The sequence below is a fragment of the Acanthopagrus latus genome, chromosome 20 (assembly GCF_904848185.1).
Source record: "Acanthopagrus latus isolate v.2019 chromosome 20, fAcaLat1.1, whole genome shotgun sequence".
Taxonomy (NCBI): Eukaryota; Metazoa; Chordata; class Actinopteri; order Spariformes; family Sparidae; genus Acanthopagrus; species Acanthopagrus latus.
Genome location: NC_051058.1, coordinates 2471288 through 2497940, shown reverse-complemented (window position 1 = coordinate 2497940; position 26653 = coordinate 2471288). Strand labels below are relative to the sequence as shown.

The 26653-nt window shown below is 45.1% G+C and overlaps 1 protein-coding gene and 1 long non-coding RNA gene across 8 annotated transcripts in view; both read left to right on the top strand.

The window, feature by feature from the left end:
- myocd (myocardin) overlaps window positions 1-26653 on the top strand; it is a 114595-nt gene that overhangs the window by 67476 nt on the left and 20466 nt on the right. For 3 of the 7 annotated variants that reach the window (XM_037080511.1, XM_037080513.1, XM_037080516.1), the window contains one exon: window positions 26045-26110. In XM_037080511.1, the coding sequence (XP_036936406.1) occupies window positions 26045-26110 (66 nt within the window). Of the gene's footprint in view, window positions 1-20267; window positions 20726-21842; window positions 21923-26044; window positions 26111-26653 lie in introns of those variants that run through there. The other 4 variants (XM_037080514.1, XM_037080512.1, XM_037080517.1 and 1 more) reach the window with 3 other exon arrangements.
- LOC119009367 lies at window positions 16546-19002 on the top strand. Its single transcript, XR_005071702.1, has 2 exons — window positions 16546-16728; window positions 18076-19002. It is a non-coding gene; the product is annotated as an uncharacterized LOC119009367 (long non-coding RNA).

The following is a 26653-nucleotide window of genomic DNA, read 5'->3' as shown; positions in this document are numbered from 1 at the left end:
GTGAATGGGGGCTTCAGAGAGTTGATGCCATATACTCCCACGGGAGGTATTAGAGTTCCTGAATAATTTTTATTGGTTTTCACGACCCCCCTTTACCCATCAAACCTTTGAATAACACTGTCTGACACCCTGGCATAAATATCAATAAAAGAGACATCTTAGTCCATCCTATCATTTTTTTTATATATTGGTCTGTCATCAGCAGCGCTTCTCTCAGCTGTTCATCATCTACGGTTGCTTTCATTGGCACTGCTTAAGCTGCCACATGCGTTTCTGATTTTTTCTGTAAAAGGATTCTAACTGTATTTCCAGCCTAAATGTCAGAGTGGAGCTGCAACGGTGAAAAGTGGTTCATGCTTTGCGAACGCATTTGTCATATTAGCATTAGTTTAATGAGACTGGCCATTGAAAGTGACTGAACTGAAAACTAAACGAGCCTGAGCGCCTGCTGCATTCAGTTTAAGGTAGTGCAAAGCAGAGGTGTGGAACAACAGACGAAGAAGGACTTTGACTTGACTCACACCTTCTGCCTTGAAATGACATCAGGTCCTCTCCGAGCCCAAAACAAATCAACTAACAATAAAAAAAAACAAAAAAAAAACTCCTTGCTAAACTTCAATTCCTATCATATTTAAAATGATATTAATGAACATGAAACATTCATTTAAACTCAACGATGTCATAGTTTCCAATTCGGGATCTCTAGTTTTGGGGTCAAATAGCTTGTGTATGTGTAAGCAGGCTAAACGCTGGTGGTCTTGTGGACTGGGTCTTGCCTCTGGATTAGAATCCGAACTTAACTGTCTTGATTTGGGACTCAGTTTGGGGCTGAAACTGTCTCAGCAGAAGTAAAACTGCCAAGACTAGAGACTCCTCTCTCTGGTAAGCAGCATTGATGAATAAGAGCGCTGACGCCACATCACGTCTGACTCTGGTTCAGTTTGCAGCTTCCGAAATGCAAAAATAAAGACTGTTTTTTTTTACTTAATGTATCTGCTGAACTGCAGTCACAGATCATGAAAATATCACATTAGATAAAGCCGTTCCTCATGCGTTGCTGCACTCTTCAAGTACAACCAATAACCCAAATAACGCATGAATGAAAAAATGAATTCGGATCGGCCGAGCACAATAGGCTCTGCTTTTAATAACTGTGATCGCGGCCGTGTATCGCGGCACACAATACCAGCAGTGGAGGGTTGCATGCAAGGTGAAATCATTCTCAGCTCTGTTCCACCTTGCTCTCTCAGCCATCCTCATGTGTTGTGAATAATAAAAAAAAAAAAAGAAAGAATTCATTTTACGGTTTTACTAGTCAGCAACCCAGGTATGCATTTGTCAAAATAGGGGGAAAGTTAGAACCATATGTTAATTTGAATGGGAGGCACCTGGTTGTGATTAGGGCGGCGATAGAAGCACACACGGGGCTGTACTCGGGTAGAGCACAATGGACAGAACAACACCGGCTCAAATCAGATGAAAAACATTTAGAAGATCTAAAGGATTGATTTTAATGAACAGGCTGACGGACAGGCTTACTCAGGACACATATGCTGTGTTTACGAGCAGATCAGTGCGGTGATGGCAGAATCTCCACGCAAAGAGCAAATTTTCCATAAATCATAATGCAATTTACTTTACTACTTCCCTCTCAGTATGTGGGCCGGTTAGATCGCAGAGTCCTTCTCTTCTCTCATAGAGGCCTCCACGGAGCGTTTTCGAGGTGTAATTCCTTTTAAATTTCAGTCTTTTTGTTTTGTTTTGTTTTTTTTCTTCTGAGCCAAACTTCTAACAGGTGTTGGAAATAAAAAGATGAAGAAAAAACTGTTATGTCAAACATGAGCTTTTTGTTAAGATTTTTTTTGTTTTGGAGGTCGACGATGCAGAAATATGAAGTACAGCTGCTTCAAAGCAAAATGGAAAATAGAGAACAAGCCGCTTATTGTCAGGTGGGGAGTTTACAGTCATCAAGCCAGGTATATAAAGGACTGTGCCGCGTTTTGGGATGCTGGCTCGATAACGAGTAATGATAATGTGGACGGCAAAATCCTCCCGCCTAATTAAGCTGAGGCTTCAGTGCCACGGCGACTGTAGCTGTGATGGAAAAAAAGGAGGAGGTTGATGGAAAAAATGTAGAAACCAGCGCAGACCTGCGAGAGAAAAAAAGGGAAAGCCACATTAATGTCTCATCTAGGGCAACTTTTCAGCTCAGTGGTGAAGTTGAAGCTCTGTAAAAGCAACACAGAGTTGTGAGGTATGCCTGCCAGGTCAGACGCACTTGAACCGCAGCAGACAATGGAGAGGACTTCTTCCTCTGCTGCACGCAACTGCAATCACCGCCTCTCCTGACAAGGCTGATAGGAGCAGAAGCCAAAAAGGGCACTTTGCAGTGAACTAGCATTTCATCCGGATAAAAGTCAAAATGGGGATACGACCCGATCCGCTGAGAGGTAACGGAACTGACCACTGGGTGACCATGCTGCCCTCTGTGGCGGTTCTGGTGTGTGTTGCGTTGAATGTGCAGGGGCTCTGATGAGCGTGGTGGGACTGAATCCAGTAAATGTTAAAACTGAAAGGAGGCAAAGAGCTGGCCTGCTCTGGAGGAGCTGGGTGCAGAGCCAGACCTTCTGGAAGGATAAACACCTGGAGTAACACCACATTCTGCTCTGATCTGGAACTGTTTACGACGGCAGGAGAGCTCACAGATTACCTTTTTAACTTTTGTGATTAAGAAGTAGATTTATCTACGGGTTTATTGACCTGTCTGCAGCATTTGCCCGCGGAGGTGACGTCAGTGTTTACATGCTGTAATGTTGACTCAAGCTGGCTGGAGCTGGAAGGGAAACTGTCCTTCTTGAACGTAAAGCAACAGAGAGGAGAAGGGAAAAAGAAGAGACAGTTGCCTGCTAGCTTACTGCTAATGTAAAGCCAAGTAATCTGGCTGTTTATGGTCTTTAAATGCTAATGATCCCTCAGTTAACATTTCAAGTAGAGCAAGGTGAAAATGTGTTTTTTCACTTTCAATTCACCAATCTCCAAGTTAAAAAATAACCCAGGAATGGGCCGGCAAACCAGCATTGTTCATCATGGCATTGGACAGGAAGACATTGTCTGATTAAAACTGCCCAGACCATCACTTGTACCATCTACAGAGCATCAGTGACATCGGTGAGTGAGATGTCTGCACAGATTCCAAAGGATACGAAAAGACAGAAACACCCACCCACCCAGTCTGCTCACCCTGCTGCCATCTGACAACAGATACAGAAGTACCCGCTGCCGTACCACCAGACTACAGAGCGGCTTCCCCCCTCAGGCTGAGATTCCTGAAGTCCATGGATCCTCCCATGAAATCTAAAAAATATGTTTTTATATACTTAATTAACTCAGTTATTAATCAATTTACATGAATCATTTCTATTTTAATGAAATGATAAAGAGATTACAATCTACACTAAACAGTCATTTCACTCGTTACCTATACACAAAATATTGATTAGTTGAGCTTTAAGATTAAGCACCGGACACATATTAGCTGCTATCACACTTAAGATCCATTGTATGGTTGTGGCAGCACTGGCAAAATCTGCTGTCATTGTGCCACGTGCGTCTGTATTTAACAATTAATACTGGCCAACTGTGGTGATGGAGCACACTGGACGCACAGCAACAAAAACGAATTCCAGTTCACATGTGATAGTGTCGGTTTCACAGGCAGACTGAGGCCGAGTGTTGTGACTGATAAGCCTCACTATCTGATGCTCGGACTCTGGCCTTCCCCTTGTTCTAGATATGTTGCTCATTAAAGCGTGGAACAGGGAATCCATCAAATGTTACCTCCAAATGTCTCCTAAATGCTGCCTATCCCAAAGGCCAAGTACAACATGGCACAGAGGGTTTCAGCTGACATACCAGGAGCTATGGGAATCAGCTTCAGCAAAAACAACAACTTTTAGACTGAGAGCACGCTCGAGCCAGTTGTATGGAGATTTTATCAGGGGTCAAGTATGTGTTCATTACAGATGTTCTTCAATTAACGCTCAGGACAGCAATCTAGCCTGATCATTCTCTGTTTATGTACATTGTGCCTCATTTTCAATATACCTTGGAAATTTCATTAAAATGAAGAAGAGCTACAACAGGTATCTGGCTTTTGATCCTCTGTTTGCTTTGGTTTGATGTGGACGGCTGTCGAATGATACTAAGCATTGTGCTAGTTGGCTTTACTTTGAAATCACGAAGTGGAAAGACCGGGCTTTGTGTCTAATAAGAAGAGGAGAATGGGATGAAAGGAGTCCATTTTCTGTTTTATGTTAATACAAAAAAATAACGTGTGCTTGCGTCAGACTGCATCTGCATTGTCTACGTATGGAATCTTCAGGGGAAAATGTCAGACACTTTGTTACACAGCCCTCCCAGCATGCTTCACTTCGGTGAGATCCAGAGATGGTGTCTTTTTTTATTCCACTCATTCAGTTTTTCTGTTCAGGACTCTGTGGTTGGAGGTTCAGGATTGTTGTGCTAGTAAGTGCAAATGTAGCGGGCTTCAGAGGTCTAGTAAGATCACTTCTCTCTAACTCAACACCCCAAGATGTTTCCAACACGTCCTCATATCCAAACAACTCAACTGGTCAGTACGTAACCATCGCCAAAACAACGTGACCGTTGGAGTGCGCCAGCGACGGCTACCTCGGACCTTCGACGTAAAAAGTCTGGTTAGGTTAGGCAAGAAAAATGTTAAATTGTTCAGCAAACTAACCTACTTTAATAACGTACTTTATGAAGTTACATACAGAGTTAAAATAACTCACCGTTGACTGTTGGCTTCATACTGGACATAAACAGCAGCATTGTTGCAACTTTCCCCTCGTCACCCCAACCACCCTCATGGCCAGTTCCCACTGAACAACTTTGTTAAAAGCATAGTGACTTTCCAACACTCTACACCCAGCGTTGGCACTGAAAGTTGGCTCACGGTGGAAACGAGGTCGAGTAGGTGCCGATTCACCCAATATGACCATAATTCGTGGGACACTAAGGATTATTATTGTCCCTTTTTCTCCATAACTGAAATAGCTACAGTAGCCAGGCAGTACCTCCACAATCTGTACCCTCCTCTCTCCCGTGGTCCGGGTATGTGTCCGGTGCCTGATGTGATCTGTGACCTGCAGAGCCTGAGCCAACAGCAGACCTCTCCAGAGAATTTCAGGCAGCCATCCCCACAGGCCATGAGTGTTCCCGTCTCTGACAGACCGGAATGTTAAGAGTCGCCAGGCAGCACGTTCCTGATCACCATGCAGCCAAATCCTGCAGCACAACACAAGGTCACACTTGAAACCGGCTCCTTTGCCAGATTCAGACGACCCACACACCCCTGCTGGTTTACGGTGAACCTTTCACAGCACAGTTACGGTGATACTAACGGAATTGTGTCTTTCAATCAAAAAGAGATCCCAAAAATGCAAGCTGGATTCATCCATACATGCAAAAAGGGGAAAACACTCAGAAGCTCAGAGACAAAGATTCCTGTTATCTGTTTCACTAATGGCTTGATTAGTGAGCAGGACACACCGACAGAGATAACACCAGTGACCTCTCTCTCTCCTGCACTGAGTTTCTCCAATTTGCTGCCCTCCGCCTCCTCGTCTGACAAGCCAGTCGTCTGCTTCTGAGAGCTGTTTATCTGACAAATTGCTCTCTCGGACTTGTCGAGAAGCCCGAACATTTGCGAGCCGTCAGTCAAGCTGATGAGCAGCTGAGGGGAGCGGTGGACAGTTTGCGGGCTCGTGCGAAGTATGCGGAGAGTGAAAGTCCTCCTTGTCAGCGCGGCGCGGAGGCGACTCCCATCACACGCAAACACAGAGTGCAGATGACGCGGGTGTGTGTGTGTGTGTGTGTGTGTGTGTGTCTGCGTGTATCCATATGTCAAGGCCTGTTTGCATCTGAGAGTTTAATCCCGTCTCTACTGAACAGGAGGCTGCACAGACAGCCCTCACCTACAGTGTTGCTATCAGGCGACTGGTTGAAATCTGACCATGTCTGTCATTTTTTTATACAGGTGTCATGCTATTTATATTTAATGTGCCACAGCTGACAGTGAGTCTGAACGTAAAATCGACTACATCAGAGCTGTAGACCCAAAGATGAAGCCAGTATATCACCGGGTTTGTGCCCCTTTTCAATCGTTAAAACTAAGCACTATTAACCCTTAGGAGTCCAGGGTATAATTGGCTGTTTTTTTTTTACTATTTTTGATTTTACTATTATATTTCACCTTAAAAACTATTTACCTTGCCTTGTTTGGTGTCATTATTTTCAGCACAACCTCGCGTGTGTGTATCTACAGTTATTTTTTTCATTTTGACACACTGTATTAACACAATGGACCTAAAATCACAAAAAATCATAAAATACGAGTAGGAAAAAGTTAGATTTTTGATTGTGAAAACCACAAATATGTTTAATGAACCAATTTTATTACTTACAATGCAAATACAAATTGTTGTTTGCAAAAATTGTGCATACGTTTTTGAAATTTACAAAGTTATATGTAACTATTTACACTATTTATATACACAAATGCAGTCTCCTCATTGTTTTGACTCACAACACAAAAAAATGACTACACTACACACTAAACACACTACACTAAACACTATATGACACACTAATTATACACCCCAAACACGCTATATGTCACAAATCTTTCAACACAGTGAGTCTGAACGTAAAATCGACTACATCAGAGCTGTAGACCCAAAGATGGATCCGGTATATCGCAGGGTTTGTGCCCCTTTTCAATCATCAAAAGTAAGCACTATTTACGCAATTTCAAGATGCACCGTCAGGCACTTCCTGCACTCTAGAACACAACAGTGCTGTCTGCAGCCCTGCACGAGAGACGCTCAGATTTTGCATTTTATTGTTAACTTTAGCCCACTAATGACGTACTGTCGTTATTTCAACCTTCGTATTGTAACTTTGCTACGTATTTTTATTATACTTTATCTTTTTTTATTTTTTTTCTAACAGCCGACTGAGTTTGAAGGTGAATTTTCATGAATTTTAGAAATCCCATGTTTGACAAAATAAACCTAATTCAGGATCTACTTACTAGCTTTTTCAGGGAGCTTTCAACCACTTCCCATGTTCAGAGTGTAACATCATCAGTATTATTTTTTATCTGGGGACCTTTTGATATAACTATAAGACTGTAAGATATGATGGGAAGATCGAGAGAAAAGATTAGTAGAACTTGAGTTTAGATTATTTTGTTAAAGTCGTTGAGACGTTGCTGTAGAGGAGCAGGGTCCCATTTCTCAATACATATCAGATCAGTGCATAGACTCGTGCACACACCCATGCAGGTTCCAGTATTTTAGGGTAGAAAGATGGTGTTTCCGGTGTTGGTAGGGTATCTGAAAATACCCTAATGCTTACCTGAATTCAAAACATCAAGTGATAGTAGGCACAGACAAACAAACGGGAGTCTTTGGTTTCACTTTGCTCACCTTGACAGAAACGCATTTTTTGGAGTCACTCTTTTTCATGCAAGAAACGTCCAAACTTACATGCTGCTTTGGATAGTGTCCACGTTTGCTTGTTTCTGGTTCCACGGGTTTGATCAAACCGGTGAGCAGTAATGTGATGTTACACCGAGACACCGTCGAACAGGATTCACTGGGCAGTCTCTCAGATGTCAGCATCATTTGTCTGCGGTCGAGGACGCCGTGGAGTTGTTTTTAACCTTCTCTCCTGCCATTTACTCTGCCTCCCTCCCCCTCGTCTCCCCCTCATTCTCCCGGCTCGTGTGGAGCCTGTGAGTCGTTCGGCCTGTGATCATGGCGCTGTTCCACGACTCAGCGGACAGGCAGCCAATGACATCATGTTTTACTGTGGATGTGTGTGTCTGTGGGGGGGGGGAGGCAGAAAGTGACACCTCTGGTCACTGTGACACACTATCTGTCTCACCCACCAAGTTCGCACTCTGAGTCAGATCTAATTGTGGTTATGAGCATGGCTGAACTGGTAATCCAACGTTCTGTTGCTTTTATCGGTGCTCTCCTTTGTAATTACAACAGCTAACTATGCCATATTACACCTAACTATAGTTGAATACAGTGCTGAATTTGACATGGAGAAAGTTTTGAGATTTGATGACAGTTTCTATGATCAGAATTAGAAAATATAATCTACACCCCTGAAGAAAAGCACATTGTCAAATCAGAGTTCATCCTTTAAGAAACACATTCTCTTGAGCTGCTCATTGTCACTGACAGCAATTCACTCTGTACCAGAACATGTATTAAGCATGCAATAAGCAAGTAATTAACAAGTCAGCCCTCTCTAATCTGTGTGACATTTAGAAGCATTTGTAACAGAACTACTGTCATTTCAACTGAGTGAATCCAAAGACGATGCCCCGAGCACACTGTGACCGTACACCGGGTGATTATCGCAGGATATAGGAGCATTTTGTGTTCCACAGCTGTCTGTGCTGCAATGAAATAAGGCTTAGATGAGCCCAAAGAAACGTCTCTGCAACACCAAAAGTTAGCTGACTGGAGGCTGAGTACCTAAAAAGTTACTTCTTGACCTTGGAAACTAGTCTGACAAATTAATCTTAAGTCGTTTGAAGTGGATTAAAATACGTGTTCACCAATGTGATTATTAAATTCAGGTTTTCAGAACTCAGTTACCTTAATTTGCTTATGGCAGGTCACACAATAGATGTTTAGTGACAAAGCAATCCTTGGTGCAGCCTGCTGAGGAATCAGTCACTCAGACAGCATTGTTTGTGACACAGTTTGTTTCCTGCTGTGCTTTATCCATTTGGTGTGCTGAACTAAAGGTGTGTGTGTGTGTGTGTGTGTGTGTGTGTGCGTGTGTGCGTGTGTGTGTGTGTGTTACACTGCTGCTGATCATCTCCTCCTGCACGGGCTTCACAATAACTGCATCTTAATAAGAAAACAGTGATAGACGTCTCACCTCTCATACACGAGGCTTTTTCATTTCTAAGTAACTGGAGAGGAGTTGGCTGGATTATGAATTCTGCGTGGGAGTGTCCTTACAGAGTCGTTAGGGCCGCTTGTGGGTCGTTGACCCAATTGGCCTTCATGTGGGTCTCTAAGGCTAGGTGAGCCCAGGTGGGAATGGTTGTTAAGCTGTCTGGGGAGGGACCAAAAAAACTTTCACTCTGGTGAATCTTGTATTTGTAAAAAGTACATCATTTGTAATGGTTTCAGTTGAGCACTCACCCAACCCCAGTAGTCATAATGTGTATCCACAGTTGGGTCGTGGATGACTAAGCTGTCTCTGTAACAAATAAGCAAACTCCCTTCCATGAGGAAGAACGCAGGATTTGATGGAAAGCTCTGGAAAAAGCGAGTAAGCGGACCTTGAGTTTTTCTGTCAGAGTTCTGTTTCAGTCAGGTTTTCTCTTTTACGTTTGGCTGTCAGCGCAGTTCACCCACCTCACTCGGGGGGCCCAGGCTGCCTTCAGGGCATGAAAATTGCCATAACCAATGAGGTAAAGGCAATAGTTTTCCACAGTTTCACAATCCTGTTAGCTGAGTCCACAGCATCAGCTTCGCCTTATCCTATTACTCTCAATCACGACAGTTCAACAAGTTTCCGAACCTACCAAGCCTGGAAAGGTGTGCTGAGGTTAACACACACACACACACACACACACACACACACACACACACACACACACACACAAACACAGCACAAAGATAAGAAAAAAGACAGTAAGAAACACACACATATACACATGCTGCCCCTTTCAGAGCCCTAGAACAACATTCAATCATGACCCACTGAGCGTCCCTGGGGTGTTAAAAGCAAGCAGGACCATGTAGCTGTTGGTGCCCCTTTGTTGTTTCAGCTTTCAGAATCGGGCAAGGAAGAAAGAAAGGTTTGTCCGACCAAATTACCTATCACAGGAAAAATAATAAAAAAGGCAACGTACCGAATCAATGGGTCGGCGTGACGATAGTGTAATTTCTTACTGACAAGTCGCATAAGTCAGGCCTCTCAACATCCCGCAGAGAGGAGATAGCACATGTAGCCGCGTGTTTGGTTTGAACGGGGAACAGCAGAAAATGTCACCCCTGATGAATGCGCCGCGGTGCTGATAAGACGAACTCCCCTATGGGCGAGTGTGCAAACACATAGGACACACGTGCACACATGGGCAGATAAACACACACACACACACACAGATGTAGTCCTATAAATAAGTCTCCGGTCCTGTGGGGTCAAGTGGAGTCCAGCCTGGCAGATACCAGCTCCGTGCCCAGGGATCCGTCTGTGGCCCGTGGCAACCTCTGTGTCTGCTCTCTGTCTGTCAGCTGCCTCCAACACTGTGCCCAGATCAGATTACACAGCGGTGGAACCTACTGCGAAACAGTATTTTACAAAAGAGCACAAATCTGACCCGGTATCAGCGTCTGGAGCAGCATGTTGTACTCTGTCACATAGACGTCAGCGGTGGGGGGTGGGGGTGGGGTCATACCAACAAAAACATGGCTCTGGTCGGTCCTCATTGAGAGAAAGAATGCACTGGCTGACAGGCCGTTTCAGCCAGGCCGTTTGGAAGTGCTGGACCCGCTCGGGAGATCCAGATAGCTAAATATTTTGACTATTGGGTCTTTTCTTTATGTCGTCCACGAGCTCTGTAACGATGCTACGGCGGGCCTGCACCCCTGTGACTGCTTGTTAAAGTCATGTGATGGAGATGTAGATCGAGTGTGCCATTTTTAAAATTGTTCTCACTCTAGTTATAGCTCAGTCTTCACTTCCTATCTTTACAGGCTCATGAGTCACTACACAGACGTCAGTGTACATAAGGATGCCATCATTTGTATTGTCCGTGACACGATACATTCTCAGCTCTCAGTCAGTTTCATGAGAGAATCGTTTTGTAAAATGTACTGAAAGTTTTAAAAGTAAAAGCAGAAAAACTGTCTCCTGTGACCGCTGTACTCGTATTAGATTATTATGATGTATGTAATGTATGTAAAAGCAGGACTTTTACTGGGTGTGTTGGTTGAGCTGGAGCTATTTTTAAGGATATGAAGACTGTAACTCAAGATTCATTTTGCGATAAATTAATCTGCTTAAATTATTTAACATAAATTCAAATTATTAAAAGGAAATCCACAAATCTTTATGTGAAGTGTTCGATATTTTATTCCTAAACATAAGATGTCAAACAATTCCATGTAGGAAGATGTATAAAGTGGAATGACAAGAAAAGACTCAAGTAAAGAAAAAGTACCAGAAATGTGTACTGTCTAAAGTTCCTCTCGATAGTGTAATAATAGGCTTGCACCTGTTTTCTTTTTGAGTGTGTGTGTGTGTGTGTGTGTGTGTGTGTGTGTGTGTGTGTGTGTGTGTGTGAGAGGTAAAAGGTAATTTAATCATCACTTTCACTTACAATGAAAGTTTGTAACTTCATGCCACACACATTACAGAAGATAAAGTTATTTCCACACAAATATACATAAACAGTTAGTTCATCTTTTGAGTCTGCGCCAGGGTGATTGTAATCAGCAGAAACAAGACAATGACGTTAATGTGGTCAACATCTTCAAATTAAAAGTACGACATCAGGTAAAGCCTGTCCATCAGCCGTGACTGTGTATGAGCATCGATGTTACAAACACAGAGTCCACCTCTCCCGGAGAGGAACATGGTCCAACAGTTGATCTGAGGTGTTGTGGTGGAGACGGGTCTCTGTGGACACAACAGTCTCTGACTGTATGTTGTTTTTTCAGAATCCCATTATTTCCTTTTCCTGTGACCAGACATTAGCCAGGAGCAGCCTTAAACCAAGCTTGATTAGCACGGCTCATGTTCAGACTCTCTTCCTCTCTGGGGCGGTCCAGTCTGGGTGGATGGTCGAAGACCCCGTGGGCCGTGATGGTCTCAAAGTCTGCAGCTCTTAATCCAAAATACCTGCTATCTTCACCAGTGATGATGACATCATCATCTGGTTAAGTGTAGAGTTTTTCAAACACCAATAGAAATTTTCGGCTATGGCTATTTTACAGCTGCATGATGGTCAGTGAACTTGGACTGTGGGGTTACACCTGAGCCCAGTGTTGTTAATGTGCATTTTCCATTCATTTAACTACGTTTTCATACAAAACCTGGCACATTTTAATGGATTGAGCCGACGTTCTGAGTGCACGACTGATGTTTTTACTGTCTCCGGGTTCTGCAGCGATAAAGACACACTGAGCTGTGACTCAGGTTCACTTGAGGCAGTCTGCTTATGTCGACACGGCTGATGATCTCTCCAGCAGTCACCGTAACGAAACCCGACTCATGGCATGCCACATTTTAATCTATACTGCTGGCCCTGGGATTAATTTGGCTAATACTGAGTAACTCTATTTCAAATTCACTAATTTTTACTTAATTGGTTTCTCTTTATAACTCCGGTCGAGCATGATGAAAGACATTTGCTTGGCATAGATGGCTGTTTCCTCCTGATGTGCCTTTCATCTGGCCCGTTAGTCACGGACACACACATTAACAACAACAAAGTAGACTTTGAGTTATTAAATTTCTGATAGTGAAGTTTTGGGAATACCACGCAAAGCCAGCCCATAGCCCTTGGTAATAGGCAGGAGTTAGAGTTAAGCTGTGGTGATGCAGGCCCGTCTCTGTGCTGAAGCCTCACAGACACACTGCCCCCCCCCACCCCACCCACCCACCCACCTCCTGCCTACACTGCCGTGGCCACCCGCCAGCAGCTGCAGACTACGGTGGAGGCAAAGTCAATTGCCGAAATCTAAACAACCACAAAAACACAAAACAGCATCTCCCTCTGTGTCTTGTTTTTTTTTTTTTTTTGCATGATGTGGAGACAGTCTATCTCCCTCGTGCTCGTGTTGTGTTTTGGGATTCCATTCCGATTGGCCGCAGCGCCGCTGTCTCTCAAACACACTGACATTTACACGCCGGCAGACGTGCGCCGCTACGACCCGCCAGAGGAGAGCGAGCAGAGTGAAGGTGACCGAGCTACAGACCAGATAAAGATGGAGAGAGCGAGCACAAAGGAGGGGATGTAAGTGGAGACAGGAGGGGAGGCTGTTGGCTCGGGCTCGTCTTTCTGTCACTTCTGGTTTGGATTCAGCTGGCTCCCCCTGGAACTTCTTCATTATAAACCACAGCTCGGGGGCAGGGGGAGCGCACTGAACCTGACTTCACGTCTGGCTCCGTCCACGTCTCGTTCTCACTTTCCCACCCTCCTTCACCCCTTTCCTCCTCTCATAGTATACGTTTGGCTCCTCCACCCTCGTCCCTTCACCATTCTCTCTTTCCCTCTCTGTCCTCTTATATTCTTTAGATTTCACTCGCTCTGTTTGCGTTTCATGATCTCTGCTTTTCTCTCCCCGTCTTTGTGTTTTTAGCCAGCCGGCCTGTGTCGTGAGAAACTCCTCTATGTTCTGATAAGACTGATTGGGCGCTGATAAAAGACCAAATCGCTCTCAAGTCTCTCTGCTGACGAGTCCGGCCTCCATCATCTGACCTCGTATCACCCCGATGACTTTTTTTTTTTTTTTTTTGTACAGTGGAGCTAAATGACAAATGATAGCTTACAAAAACATAGCTTCAGGTTCACTTTAACACTGAAGCACAATACGTGAAGGAAACGGGCTCCAGGATGAACTTTTCAGACGAATCCGAGTTGAAGGGCCCGGTCAAGCTTTTGGTTCGGCCATGGCACAATTACGACGATAATGGCAGGGTGTTTATCACAGAAACTTTTAGGTAACTTCTAAAACAGTGGGTCCACGATTTCAAAGAGCAGTAAACCAAGGAAATTTCTGTTATCTGGCCGGGAATGGTCAGTTTTATTAATGTTGGTTGAAATCACAGTTTCCAACTGACTTTGTGTTTCCGGCTGACTTGTTTTAATATAAGAGTCTTTTAAAAAAACTGAATATGCGACAGAGGGCTGATGCTCTGTGTCCAGGGCTAACATCCTCAGCTCCAACAGCATTGTTTTTAATATCTTCATGTTGAGCTAACATTCCAAACAAAGAGCGTGGTCATGAACTGCTAATGTTGCTAGTCATCCAAACCAGCAACATTGCGCATGTCACTACAGCTTGGTTGGCGAAGCTGCTGCTGAGGTCTGTATGCCTCACATCCTGCACTGCCCACAGTCAGCTTATGCCGTAAGTTGTGTGTGTGTGTGTGTGTGTAACCGTGCCCTCGTGACTCTGTCTCCAGCATCCCGACTGATTTTTTAAAAATGTTTACCTGAGAGCGTCCCAGCATCAGGACAGTGAGCAGAGGAGAGCTGCTATCTAAGACAGAGCAGCGAGACAACACTCAGACTGAGAGAACACAGCTGCTGCTGAGGGAGGCCTGCTGTGTCCGCCCCTCTACAAAACATGCACACACACACACACAGTCACACACAAAGTGCCCTCCAAGACCCCCCACCCATATCCTGTGCACTCCTGACCTGACAAACTCATCTCTTGTCGTCAAACAAACTTCATACCCGCACTCTATCAGCCCTCCGTCTCCCATCCTCCTCCTCCTCCTCCTCCATCGTAATGCCCTGCCTCATCCCACCCTCAACACACACTAACACACACACACACACACACACACACACACCTCCGCACCAGCACTCTGACCCATCCTTTCCTTCCTCCGTTCTATGTTCTCTCCTCAAATCCCCCTTCTTTGTATGTCCGGATTAAACGGTGAGACCAGTGACTCCCAAAGTGTGGGCCGCGGACCTTCGGTGGGCTGTGAGGCGTAACTTTAAAGTTTTCAATGGTTAACTTGAAATTGCCATGAAATATTTCTGATTAAAATGTTTACATTAAAAAGTTATTCGAACTGACAAAACAAGGTAGTTTAATTACATCTGTTTTGTTTGTTTGTTTGTTTGTTTTTTTCCATTTATCAGACCAATTTTTATCCAGTGTTGTGTTCAGATCTGTGTCCTGTTGATATGTGTGCCACCCAACGATGGTGACACAATTGTACCACAAGGGCAACTTCATTAGGGAACAGACTACGGCACAGTATTGGCACGTGTCATACATCCCGCCAATGACCAGATCAGATCTGTGATGAAAGAATATTTTCAGATATTAAGTTGGGACACATCAGTCTGTCCTCTCGCGGAACATTTCATGGAATGGTTAATTGCTTTTCCAGTCTACTGACAGCTCAAATTCACTTAACAACACTTGTCAGAGCATTTTGTGGTTGGAGGAGCTGGGATTTGAAACCAGCATCCTTCTGATTAATGGACAACCTGCTTCTACCTCCTTTGCTACAGCCACCAAATTTGGAACCTACGAAACGAGTTGCATCACAGCCAGGAGTTTTGGTGCATCTGATACCCGCAGGTGGCTGTCCAGTCCGCCTGATTGATAATCCAGCCATTTCCCTGCCTGATCCAATCTGTCCTTCAGTGATGGAAGGCAGGCAGGAAGGATGTGAAGACAGGAGGCTTGATGAGAAAGAGACGAAGGAAACAAAACCTTCACGTCTCCAGTCGTTTCCTGCAGTATAACGGCTGAGAACATGCACATCCACAGGGCAGCTCCCATGGCGTCCGGCACATGTTCCACGCAGGCCACATCAGACGGAGCATTCCCATACACTTCCTCCTGTGACACTGTCAGACAAGTGGCGGAGGGACAGCTGGATTCCACGGATGGCACGTGAGCAGAGATATTTAAAGCATTTCAAATACGTGTCTGCTCCTATCAGCAGCCAGGGTCGGCCAAATACCACTGATTCATCATTTATTCAAACCGATGGCAACGACAACGTGACGATGATCTCGTTTAGAAAAAGAAAAAAAAAAAAAAAAGAAGCCAGACACGTTGTGAAGTGTTTGTAATTCCCTCAGTGAATTTGGACATCATTTTTATGGCATTTCGTGCAGTTTGGGCATTTCAACCCGTCACATCTGCTTTATCTAAAACACAAGAAATCACGCAAAACACTAACAGTCAGTTTGTGATCTAGATGTCTGCGCAGTCGGCCAATAAACACGTTGGGCTCAGTCGCCGCATTATGGAATGTGTGTTTTTAACATGCCTCATGCAGAGGCGCGTGACTTATTGTATGAGAGGAGCGGCGTTCAGCTTCAGACCGCAGAGCGAGGAGACGGACCGCGACACCCCGCCGCACGCTTGTTGTATCTAATGTACACAACGCGCACTCGAATCTGTCTGATTGGTATATGAGCGTGATCGCCTCTTGTCCTTTTCTTCAATCACACACACTCAAGCACACACAAACACACACACACACACACACACGTGCAGCTCCAGACAGTTCAGATGAGACTTGTCACGTCCGTTGACATAGGGCCCAATTAAAGGGGAGGATTAAGCCAGGGCTGTGTGACCTCTTGAGGAATCTCTCTGAGACGCTGTGTGTACACTGTCAAACCCTCTGACAGACCTTCCCTTTAAGCACTTTCACCTGCTAATTAAGACGCAGCACTGCTGTGTGCGTGCGTGTGCGTGTGTGTGTGTACGTCTGTGTAATTCCAGCGCGTGTTCATTCACCGCGCATACAAGACAAACGCGCCCGCGTGTGTCTGCGATAGATTTGCGGCCCGAGAAGCTTCTATGTAAATATTTGACTTGAGCGTCGTACGAGGTTTTTGGAGTTCACTGCGGCGCACGTCAGCGCGCGGGCTCCGTGCACGCGTCATTTATTACAGTAAGTTATCATGCGCTTTGGCGCGCGCATCTCGCCGCTGTGTGCGGAGACTCCTCGGCAACAAAAGCCAAGCCGTGTTTATGGTGTGAAGAGATTAAAATGGATAGCGGCGAGGCAGAAGCAGTGAGCTGTTTCTGGACAAAGCTCTCGATGACTGATTAGCGCTGTGTCGCTGCAGGTTTCGAACAATGTGAAGAAAAGGCCTGTGGTAACCACACACTTCTTTTTTGGATTCGTTTTATTTACAGTAGCAGACCGTGAAGTGGCAGGGTAGGAAATTAGTGGATATTTTAAGGGTAATAATAACTCTGCCGGAGATTGGGCTGAAAGGGGATAAGAAGGAAAGAAGAAGCGAGAGTGAGATCGAATGAAGAGGAGAATGACACGAGGACAGAGAGCGCTGCAATAATTCCATTCTAAGAGCAAGCATGATATATTATGTAATCTAGAGGAATGCCAACATCTAACAAAAAAAAAAATACTTTTTTTCGAGATTTAAGCTTAGAAATCAGGACCTCTATGAAACATTTCCAGAGATCAAAACTAATCCTACAGATCTGGTATATACAGCGATCTGCCTTAACTGTAGTTTCTGTGTAGATCTAACTTCACTGAGATGTACATTTTTGTATTAAAGACTAGATCCATTTTACCTGATTCAGAAAACGAAAAAAAAAGAATAGCAATTATTTTGTCTTGGTTTTAAGATTCAGCAGGTCAACATGTTGGGAAATACTCTCATTACCTGAGTCTAGTCTTGGGTTTAGATAACACGGCATAAAAACTGGAAGCACATAGGGAATTAGCTAGCCTGCCTCTTTCAAAATGAAAAAGAATATGTCAGAACCTCTGAATGTCACTAATTAACGTGTGCGTGTGTGTGTCTTGTTCATTTAATCCGAACAAGTGTAGAAATTGGAACATTTATTTTGTGTGCTGTCGATACATATTCAGAAACTTTTTAATTAAGCTAAGCGAGGATCATTGTATCTTGGCTGTAGCTCCAAGAAAAAAGTGGTGTCTGTGTACCACTCTAACTCTGTATTCAGTTTATTTCTCCAAATGTTGAGCTATTCCTTGAACAGATATTTTAGATAATAGTGTGACAACATTGTAATCTATCAAGGAACCTTCATTTTTAGTTGATTCTGGCGGCCCCTGTGGACAAAAGTGAAGCAAAGGGAAGTTTGTAGTGCCGTACCACCAGACTGCAGAGCGGCTTCTTCTCTCAGGCCGTGAAAAGTAGTTTCCTGGTAGTATGTTTAAAACAAATCAAGACCAGTTACCTTGGAATAAGTTGTAATGACTTCCTAATCTTCTGACTTTCTTGCATTGCCCTTTGCTCAGCATATGCAGGGACAGGAAGCCAGACCGGTCCAGGGACACATACTGTATTTCACCATGTAGCCTCCCCCACATTCTCAGCTGTAAGCACTGAACCCCTTTTTTAATCAGGGTTTATGGAGACAGTAGCCCTCTGGAACAGCAGCCACCCTGGACTTTGACACCTGCTGTGCAACAAAAACAAGGACACATAAATGACATTCCCATACATACCTGCGCCTACTTTTTAACTGCTGTGCCACGTTGCGATCAGATCGGCTGCGAGAATGAACGAGGAGAAAGGAGAAAGCCTTGATGTGTCCAGCTGACGTCCTGCGCTGACAGACGTTTCGGAGGCTCTGCGATGTATAGGAGCTGCAGCGGGGGCACACAGCTTAGTTCAGCTCTGACAAATGTCCGCCCGGTATGTGGGAGCTGGAGGAAGGGACGCTCTGTTGGATATGGGACGGAGAATCTGCTATCACACCCGCTGAAAAGACAAACCTCCTGCTTCTGCGCTCAACCGATCACTTATCACAGTCCACATCCATAAAATCCAAAAAAAGACCACATCCAGTTTACAGTGGTAACACCGAATGCCGATGTGGTATTCAGCTTTCATCAGTCATGTGGTCATTATTATATAAGATCATCTGTCAGTATAAGCAGATGTCAAATGATCCATTTAGTTGTCATGATTCACACATATGATGTTTGTCCATTTGTCGTTTCTAAGTCAATAAAGTCTCCATGTAAAGTCTCATGTAGGCTTGTGTTAGAAAACTCAGTGAACTACATCATCTCACTCAACACGCGTGACCAACATGGAGCCTGCTGGGCCCAGAACAGTTGGTGAAAAATATAAAATTCACAATAAACCTGCTCATATCAACAGCTGCAGTGAACAGGAGCAGCTCTACAATGTTTCAGTTACGGGTTGTGGTGAACGCTCAGCGAGACGACGTCGCTAACAACACTGTTGGCGGTGTAGTGCTTATAATGATGTATTTTGAGACTACATCTGAGACTTTATTGACCTGGAAAATGATCATTTAAATTGATGAACATCATGTGTGTGATTCATGGCACAGTTAAAAGGGGATCAATAATAAATTGTCTGCCTCCGTTTTCACCACCATATAAAGTTTTTACGAAATAAGATCCCATGAGGTAAACTACAAAGGATATGACTTTGGCTCACTATTAAAGAAAATCATAACATATATTATAACATATCTCATTAGGCTGAGTATACAATATATAACGGTACAACAGATATTTTTGTGACAACATTGCAATCCATTTGTCAACAAATATATTGAAAGTCTTACATAAAGAAGAAATTAAAGATAGAAATTTGGCATTTGGCATTTCTAGAGCACAGCCATTTTGAAGCCCAGCAGACTGCTAGCTACAAGATAAGTAAATTATCATCACAACAGACATACACATTACTACTTCAATGTGCCTGCGGAGATTAGAAGAGGAGTTTTTGAAATGAGAGAGTGGTTTTTCAGAGGCACAGCATCAGTCTTTTTTTTTTTTTTTTTTTTTTACATTTGGTCTCCAAAGTGAGCGGATGAGGATCAGGGATTATCACTGGAAGCTGCCTCTTGTTCTGGATGTGTCCTGACCCGAACTCCCCACATATGGAGCAGACAAACTAGAGAAGTCACAAGTCGATTAAGAACTCAAAAGTGTACTCAGTAAAGAGTAGAGGTAGTTTGAGAGACAGGAACTCGAAAAGTAACCATTCCCTTTAAAATAGAACTTGATAATAATAATATCAATACTGAGATTTCTGTTTTCTGTACAGCAAGGGTTAAAGTTTATGTTTATCTTAAGTGAGATAGTTTGTGTTTACTGTATACATTTCACCTATGTATGCCGTGGAGAGCAGTTAAAGTAAGCTGACGGGTTATTTTTCATCTGCTATCACGAGGCGCAAAAGGGAAACTTGTTGCCGTCCCTGCTTTTCCCACTTCCTCCCTCCTGGCTGTACTGCTGCTCCACTATCAGCGCCTGTGTCTCTATCTTGATCTTGCTCTCCCTCTCTAATGACAGTCAGCGGGGCTGATAGGCAGATATATTTACACTGGTGGCAAGGGAGGAAGAAGTCATCAGCCAAGCCCCGGCTGGGACGGGGCGGGGCTTAGAGGAAACCCTGGCCCGGCTAGCCCCTCCCCGAGCAGGGCATATCTCTGTGTGCTGTCCCTGGCCCTGCTCAGAGTTCTCAGATGGGACCAAAGCTTCAGCAGCCCCGGACTCACGCACTCCCACATCAGCCTGCGGGGGGAGAGAGAGCAGAGACGAAGAGGCAGGAAGAGAGAGAGAGAGAGAGAGAGAGCGGCGCAGAGAGCAGAGGGCTGCTGCTGGAGGTGCACGCCGGCTGAGAGCTACAGGACAGCCAGAGTGTGTGTGTGTGTGTGTGTGTGTGTGTGTGATTCTCCTTACGCTGGGTTTTCTGAGAGAGCTGTTGATGAGGCAGGCTGGGTCAGCTCCATCTCATCTCAGTCTGGCGTCCAGGGGTGACCGCGGGGGCCGAAGTGTGTGCCGCTCCTCAAGTGTGTGTGACTTTATTTTGCAACTCTTGAACACTGGAACTGTACTGTAAGCATTATGACTCTTCTGGGCTCTGAACACTCCATACTGATACGAAGCAAGTTTAGATCAGGTAAGCCAGATGATGATTGACATGTGACTTCTTTAAACCTCTCTGTATGTGTGTGTGTGTGTGTGTGTGTGTGTGTGCACTGTTTCTGTGTACAGCAGTGTTTGTTCTCAAGAGGCTCGCAAACAGTTTGTCAACACTTGGCATTTGTAGGCAATCCTTTGCACATTATGTCATCCGTCCCTCCTCACGGACGAGTTGTGTTGACACTTTGGATATTCTCCTCAGTAACACCAGCACGGTGACAGGTGTGTGTAATATACTGCGGGCATGTGATGTGATGTGATGGTGCGAGGAATACCAGAGGGAGGCCGGCGTAAGTCCGAAATCCTCCTGAGCACAGAGCCGTAGCAACGCGCCCTGTCGCGGCGTGATGGATTTACAGCTGGGCGGGTTCTTTGATGTTCATCCGCCTCCTCGTAAAAGCACGACATGTGATCGTCGACGTCTCGGGCAGGTTAGTGCACTTGCTCCGTGCCAGCCGCCAACCTGCTGCTGCTGAGGCAAGCCAGTGAGACACTCTCACACTGTGCACGCTGATAAAGAGAGATTAGGGACTGGGGAGAGGTCACAGGTTATCTTAATATGGCTGAGCTGGAAGCTGATAATGTGTGTGTGTGTGTGTGTGTGAGTGTGTGTGCGTGTGTGTGTGTCTGTGTTTGTACCTGGGAATATCAAAGAGGGAGGAAGGGTACGAACTACCACTCTGATTTAAACTCCCCTTAACACACAGCAGCTGTTGTGGCTTTTTATTCATCTGTCTCCCTCACACACACACACACACACACACACACACACACTCTTCAACTCCATCACGCTCCTTTTGTCTGACACACACACCTACAAATTCTCTCTGTAACTGTCTTTATTATGAAGATACACTGTGTGAGTCTAAGCGCGTGTGTGTTTGTGTGTTCGTGTGTGTGTGTGTGTGTGTGTGTGTGTGGGGGAGCACGATAGTACTTCAGTGCGTGCAGTCTGACCAACACTGCCATCTCCCTGAGGAAAATGTAACTGATGGCGGCAACAACAGAGCTCAAACGACGCTCTGTGCTCTGTGAAAGCTTGATATACATGAGCGCCTCTGAAAGCAAAAGCACTTCACACTGCTGTGAGTGTAAAAACTCTTGGCCGGGCCGGCGTCAGCCTTCGCTTCCACTTCGGCCCTGCGAGCCGTAATTGCGTCCCAGAAATGGCCGGGTAAATGACGCTTTTCCTCTGAGTTGTTTAGAGCACATCGGCAGGGTGGGAAATGTCCTCTGGCGCTCCCGGGGAACGTGACAGGGTGGACGGCGGTGCTTGAAAGCAGCAGGGGGGATTTTTTTTTTTTTATTTTTTTTTTACCAAGCTGGCTCAGGTTCTGTGTTGTTCTAACCCACGTGCGCTTGCCGGTTAATACGGGACAGATGTAGAGATAATGTCTTTACCGCCATAAAGGTTGTCTTCCTACAAGTCTGCGTGACGTTCCAGTCGGCGGGGATTAATGTTGGCTGATGCACCTCACAACGGACATGACTGGTCGAGTGAATTTATTAGCGCACGAGTAACATATCGAGCGTAAGAGAGGTAAAACTGCCTGTAACTCTCCCCGTGATAACCGCCGATGACAGGGGGGAGTCTTAGACAATCAGGTCGTCCAGGATTTACAGTTTTCTTTAAACTGCAGCGACTTGAGCTTACACTCCGCACCCCATGAAAACCAAGTGCTGTGGCTCCTTCTGCGCTGTGCCCGAACCACAGCACCAAAGCCATGAGAACTGCTGCTGCTGCATGGTTGAAGCAAAAAGGAAAGATAAAGATCTCATTTAAGCGCTCCCCGCGGACTGTCCGATGCTTACTGAGCGTGTATGTTGCCGACTTGTTCTCATGCCGATTTGATTATCAGCTCAAAGGGCTGCGGCCCCGCTCTTAAGCTCGCTGCCATTACATGACGGTGTGACAGAGGCGTCAAAAGTTAAATCAGTACATTAAGGTGTCGACCATATGTTAAACCAGCGCCACACACAGCCGCCGCCGCCGTCACAAAACACCTGTCTCTTATCAGCTTCCATACCCGAGTCTGATTTTTTTTGTTTGACCTTTTTTTTTTTTACCTGAGAAGACTACGTAATCGAAAACACAAAAAATATCTTGTTTATTTCGATACCACTGATTCATCCTTTTCATCTTCTTTTCTGCAGTGGTTAACACACCCTCCATGTTATTTTCCATATAGATATCGTCAGTTTAGCTGTCGCTGTTTAGTCTCAATCGGAACACGATGTGAAAAAATGCTCAATCTGTAATGGCCTGTGAATTCACACAACAAGCCTTGTACTCCCAAGCGGGCCTTCCCCTGATCGTCCATCAGGGGAAGGCCCGTCAGTAAACCATGCTATTTATCCTTTGAAAACGACCGCATTGACATAACGTTAGCTTGTCACTCAAGTGAGGAACCAAACAACATCAACTCATGATGTAGCTCAGGCCTAATCTGGTTAAATGTATTGAAATAATCCCATTCGACAAAGCTGCAGCCTCTACTGTCAGGCCTTCATTTTGTGCTTCTCATATTAGTGGAGCTTTTGATTGGCTCCACTGCTCCTTGCAAATTCTGCCCGATAATATTTTGGACAAAAGTGAAAATAAGTAATGGTATGAGAGGCAAAACCTAGACACCCGCCACTGACAATGAATGACACTCTGGCAACAGATAAAAAAGCACTTACCTGTGGAATGGGTTGGCTCGTGAGCTCAAGTTATTTTCTGCATGAGCCTGCTATTCCAGTGTTGACTATAAGTCACTGTCAATGGAGCTGCTCCAGAAACTGTATGTTAATGGTGGAGCACTGGCTCTGCTGCATCTGCCTCTGGCTGACATTCACAAATCTGCCTCGAACTGTCCAAGACCACTGGGATAAAATATGTGAGTTCGGTTTTAAGGTGGATTTTCACTTCATGCAGGGGCATTAGAGTAAAATAAACCTAATACTTCATTTAGGGATACCTGTTTATTAGAAGTTATACAGTCGCGCTCATACATCTGTCGTGAACACATTCCTCCGAGTGCTGCGGGAAAGTTCAGGGGAATTCATGTAACAAATGCAACCCAGTCTCTTTGGCCGAGATGCTGGAGTTTGAGTGTAAAAGTGTGGTGTTGTTATTCGCGTGAATGTGTGAGACACACGAGGACAATAAATCTCAATATCGCTACACTGGCTTGTGTAATTATCGCCACTTCACCAGCGCAAACCACGCCAAATGGTAATTTATTTACACCATAAATCTGAAATCTTGTAAATGTGGCTGTGGATTTGTATGTCCTCTGTTGTCAAGAAACTCCGAGTTAAAACAAATGGCTTCGGTTTCAAAGTCAACAGCGAGAGAGGCAGAGTATCGTATGGTTCAGTGATCTGTGATTACACAGCCTGGCTCGGGTCCTCCGCCCGTGACATGTGCTGTTTGCGATCAGGACAGACAGGCGTTGGGTCGGAGGCAGGCTGTTTCAGAGTGCGAGCACGCTACACGGCGCGCTGCTGTGCTTTTTCAGACACAATTCTTGATAACCTCTCAGCAAACAAGTACAGCTACGAGACGTCGCCCGAGTCAAAGTCAAAGCAGCTAGAGAGTTATCAGACGCGAACACTTGATTTGCAACCTTGTTTTTTCCAAACCGACAGAGACAAAAACCTGCATGTGTGTGTTAAAATGCAAAAAAAAAAAAAGAAAAAAAAAAAGAAAAGGCCGTTGTCAGCAGCCTTACTGTAAAGTTAAGCTGACACATTAGCTTGTTAGAAGCACTGCAAGTTCTACAGCGTTAGGATTTGGCTCCGCAGAAGAAGATTTATTGATAACCCGTTCAGTAAACAGAGCACAGAGCAGCGAGGAGCCGCCGAGTCGGAATCAAAGACGGTCCGCAGAATTAACTTAACACTAACAGTTACATTTCATTGTCACCTTGCTTTTTCCATTACAGATGAGACAATATCTGTATAAAAGTAAGCCTGTTTGCCGACTTGAAATGCAGCCGCCTTTGCCATAACAATAGTGCGTCGCTCAGAGGAAGAAGCCTCTCTGGTCTTGTACGAATGAATTTGTAGCCTACACATAATGTGCAAGCTCGTTTCAGTGTCAGCTGAAAAGTTGTAAAAATCAAATCCAGCAAGAAAGCGCAGGTTATATACAGCAGCTGCTGTGTTGTTTCACAGAGAAACAAAAGTGAGGAGTTCAAATCAAAGAAAAAATAGCTAAAATTGACAGCTACTCTATTTGTCGCCTTGTTTTTTCTTGAACAGAAGGGACTAATCCTGCCTGTATGCGTGTCTGTATACATGGTGGGGCGCTGGTTGCTGCAGGGGACGGCCCATGTCCGAGTCTGTATCAGTTACATGTTTTGGTCAGCCCTCAGCCAGCAACTAATGCCTGCGTTTGCTCTCTGTGATGTCGCGAGCGGCGGGTCACGACCCCCCTCACTGTAAACTAAAGCAGATGTCAGATGAAGGGAAGGGCCTGGTGTTACGTAATGGAGGTGCTCTCCGAGGAGAGCGCTGTGAGGCGGCACCGGCGCTCGCTCATATTCCGTGTTCATCGCGCCATCACGTCACAGCTGAAGGGTTTGAGGAAATACGCTTCAACGTAGCCAAATTTGCATGAATGCAGGCACCTGATGAAGACGGCCGGCAACGCGGGAGACAAGCAGAAAGCGATCAGGGCCTTGCAGAAAAAGGCTGAACGAGTCATCCCGGTGTGTCAGAGCCAGGGTCACGCCGAGAGCCGGTCAGATAACAGCAAGGAGGAAAAACACACACAGACGGAGGAAGAAAAAGAAAGCCCGAAAGAGCCACAGACACAAGCCGACCAACAGACACGGGGGAGGCTCTATGTTTATGACCCCGCACTCCCACCTCCACCGCTTCCACACACACACACGCACACACACAGATGTGCGCACGCGCTGCGGACCACACACTGCCGAGCAGATCTGTTTAAAAGGCAGGAGCTGTGTTTATCATTCCCTACATCCTGCTCGCAGAAATATTTGTGAGCAAGCAGCGTTGTTTTTTTTGTTTTTTTTTTTGTCTGTGTTTTCTGAACACGTATGCATACTGTACATACATGTGCACGGGCGCCTGTTGAGTCACTCGAAATAGACATCAGTGTCTTGTGTTAGAAGTGAGAATTGTGATACAGCATTTTAACTGGGTTGAATTCTCAGTCTCTTCACGCTTTTTGTCTGCCCCTTACCTGTCTTTCACGTCCCTTTCTCATCTTTCCCCTCCATTTTGCTCTTCCCCTCCATCCGTCTCACCCTCCTCCTCCTCCTCCTCCTCCCTCCACCTTCAGTCCTACAGTTAAGACTTCAGCAGAGGAGGACACGAGAGCAGCTGGCAGACCAAGGCATCATGCCTCGTGAGTAACACCTTCCAACACCGAGCTGCCACACACGCAGGCACACACTCACACTCGCCCGCAAGAACAAGCAGGGGACCAGACTAAGCCCTGGGGGCAGATAGTAATAAGATATAAATAAGAAGGGTGCAAATAAACCACAACTGACCTAAAAAACCTTTCACCTACCTGTTGTAGTATCAGGTCACGCAGAGTGGGTTTTGGCTTTAATCGTCCAAGTTTTGGGATTCGTAACCTTTACGAAACAACGTCGCTGTTCTCTGGATAATCCACCGGAGTTACTATTGTCCGAAGAAGCAGCCCCTACACAACCTGTTAACAATTTATTTTGTTGATTACCCAGAGTGAGGGGGACATTGTTTCAAGATGTTGGTGTACATTTTTTAAAAAGTAATTTTTCAGCGCTCTGAACGCCACAGCAAAAATCCCATTCAGCCCCTTTCGTATTGCGATAGTGGAGGTAGAAGTGTCAGAGGGGGAGATCTCAGAACCAGGACACACAAAACCAGAACTGCTTTCACAAATAGATACCAGAACCTACGC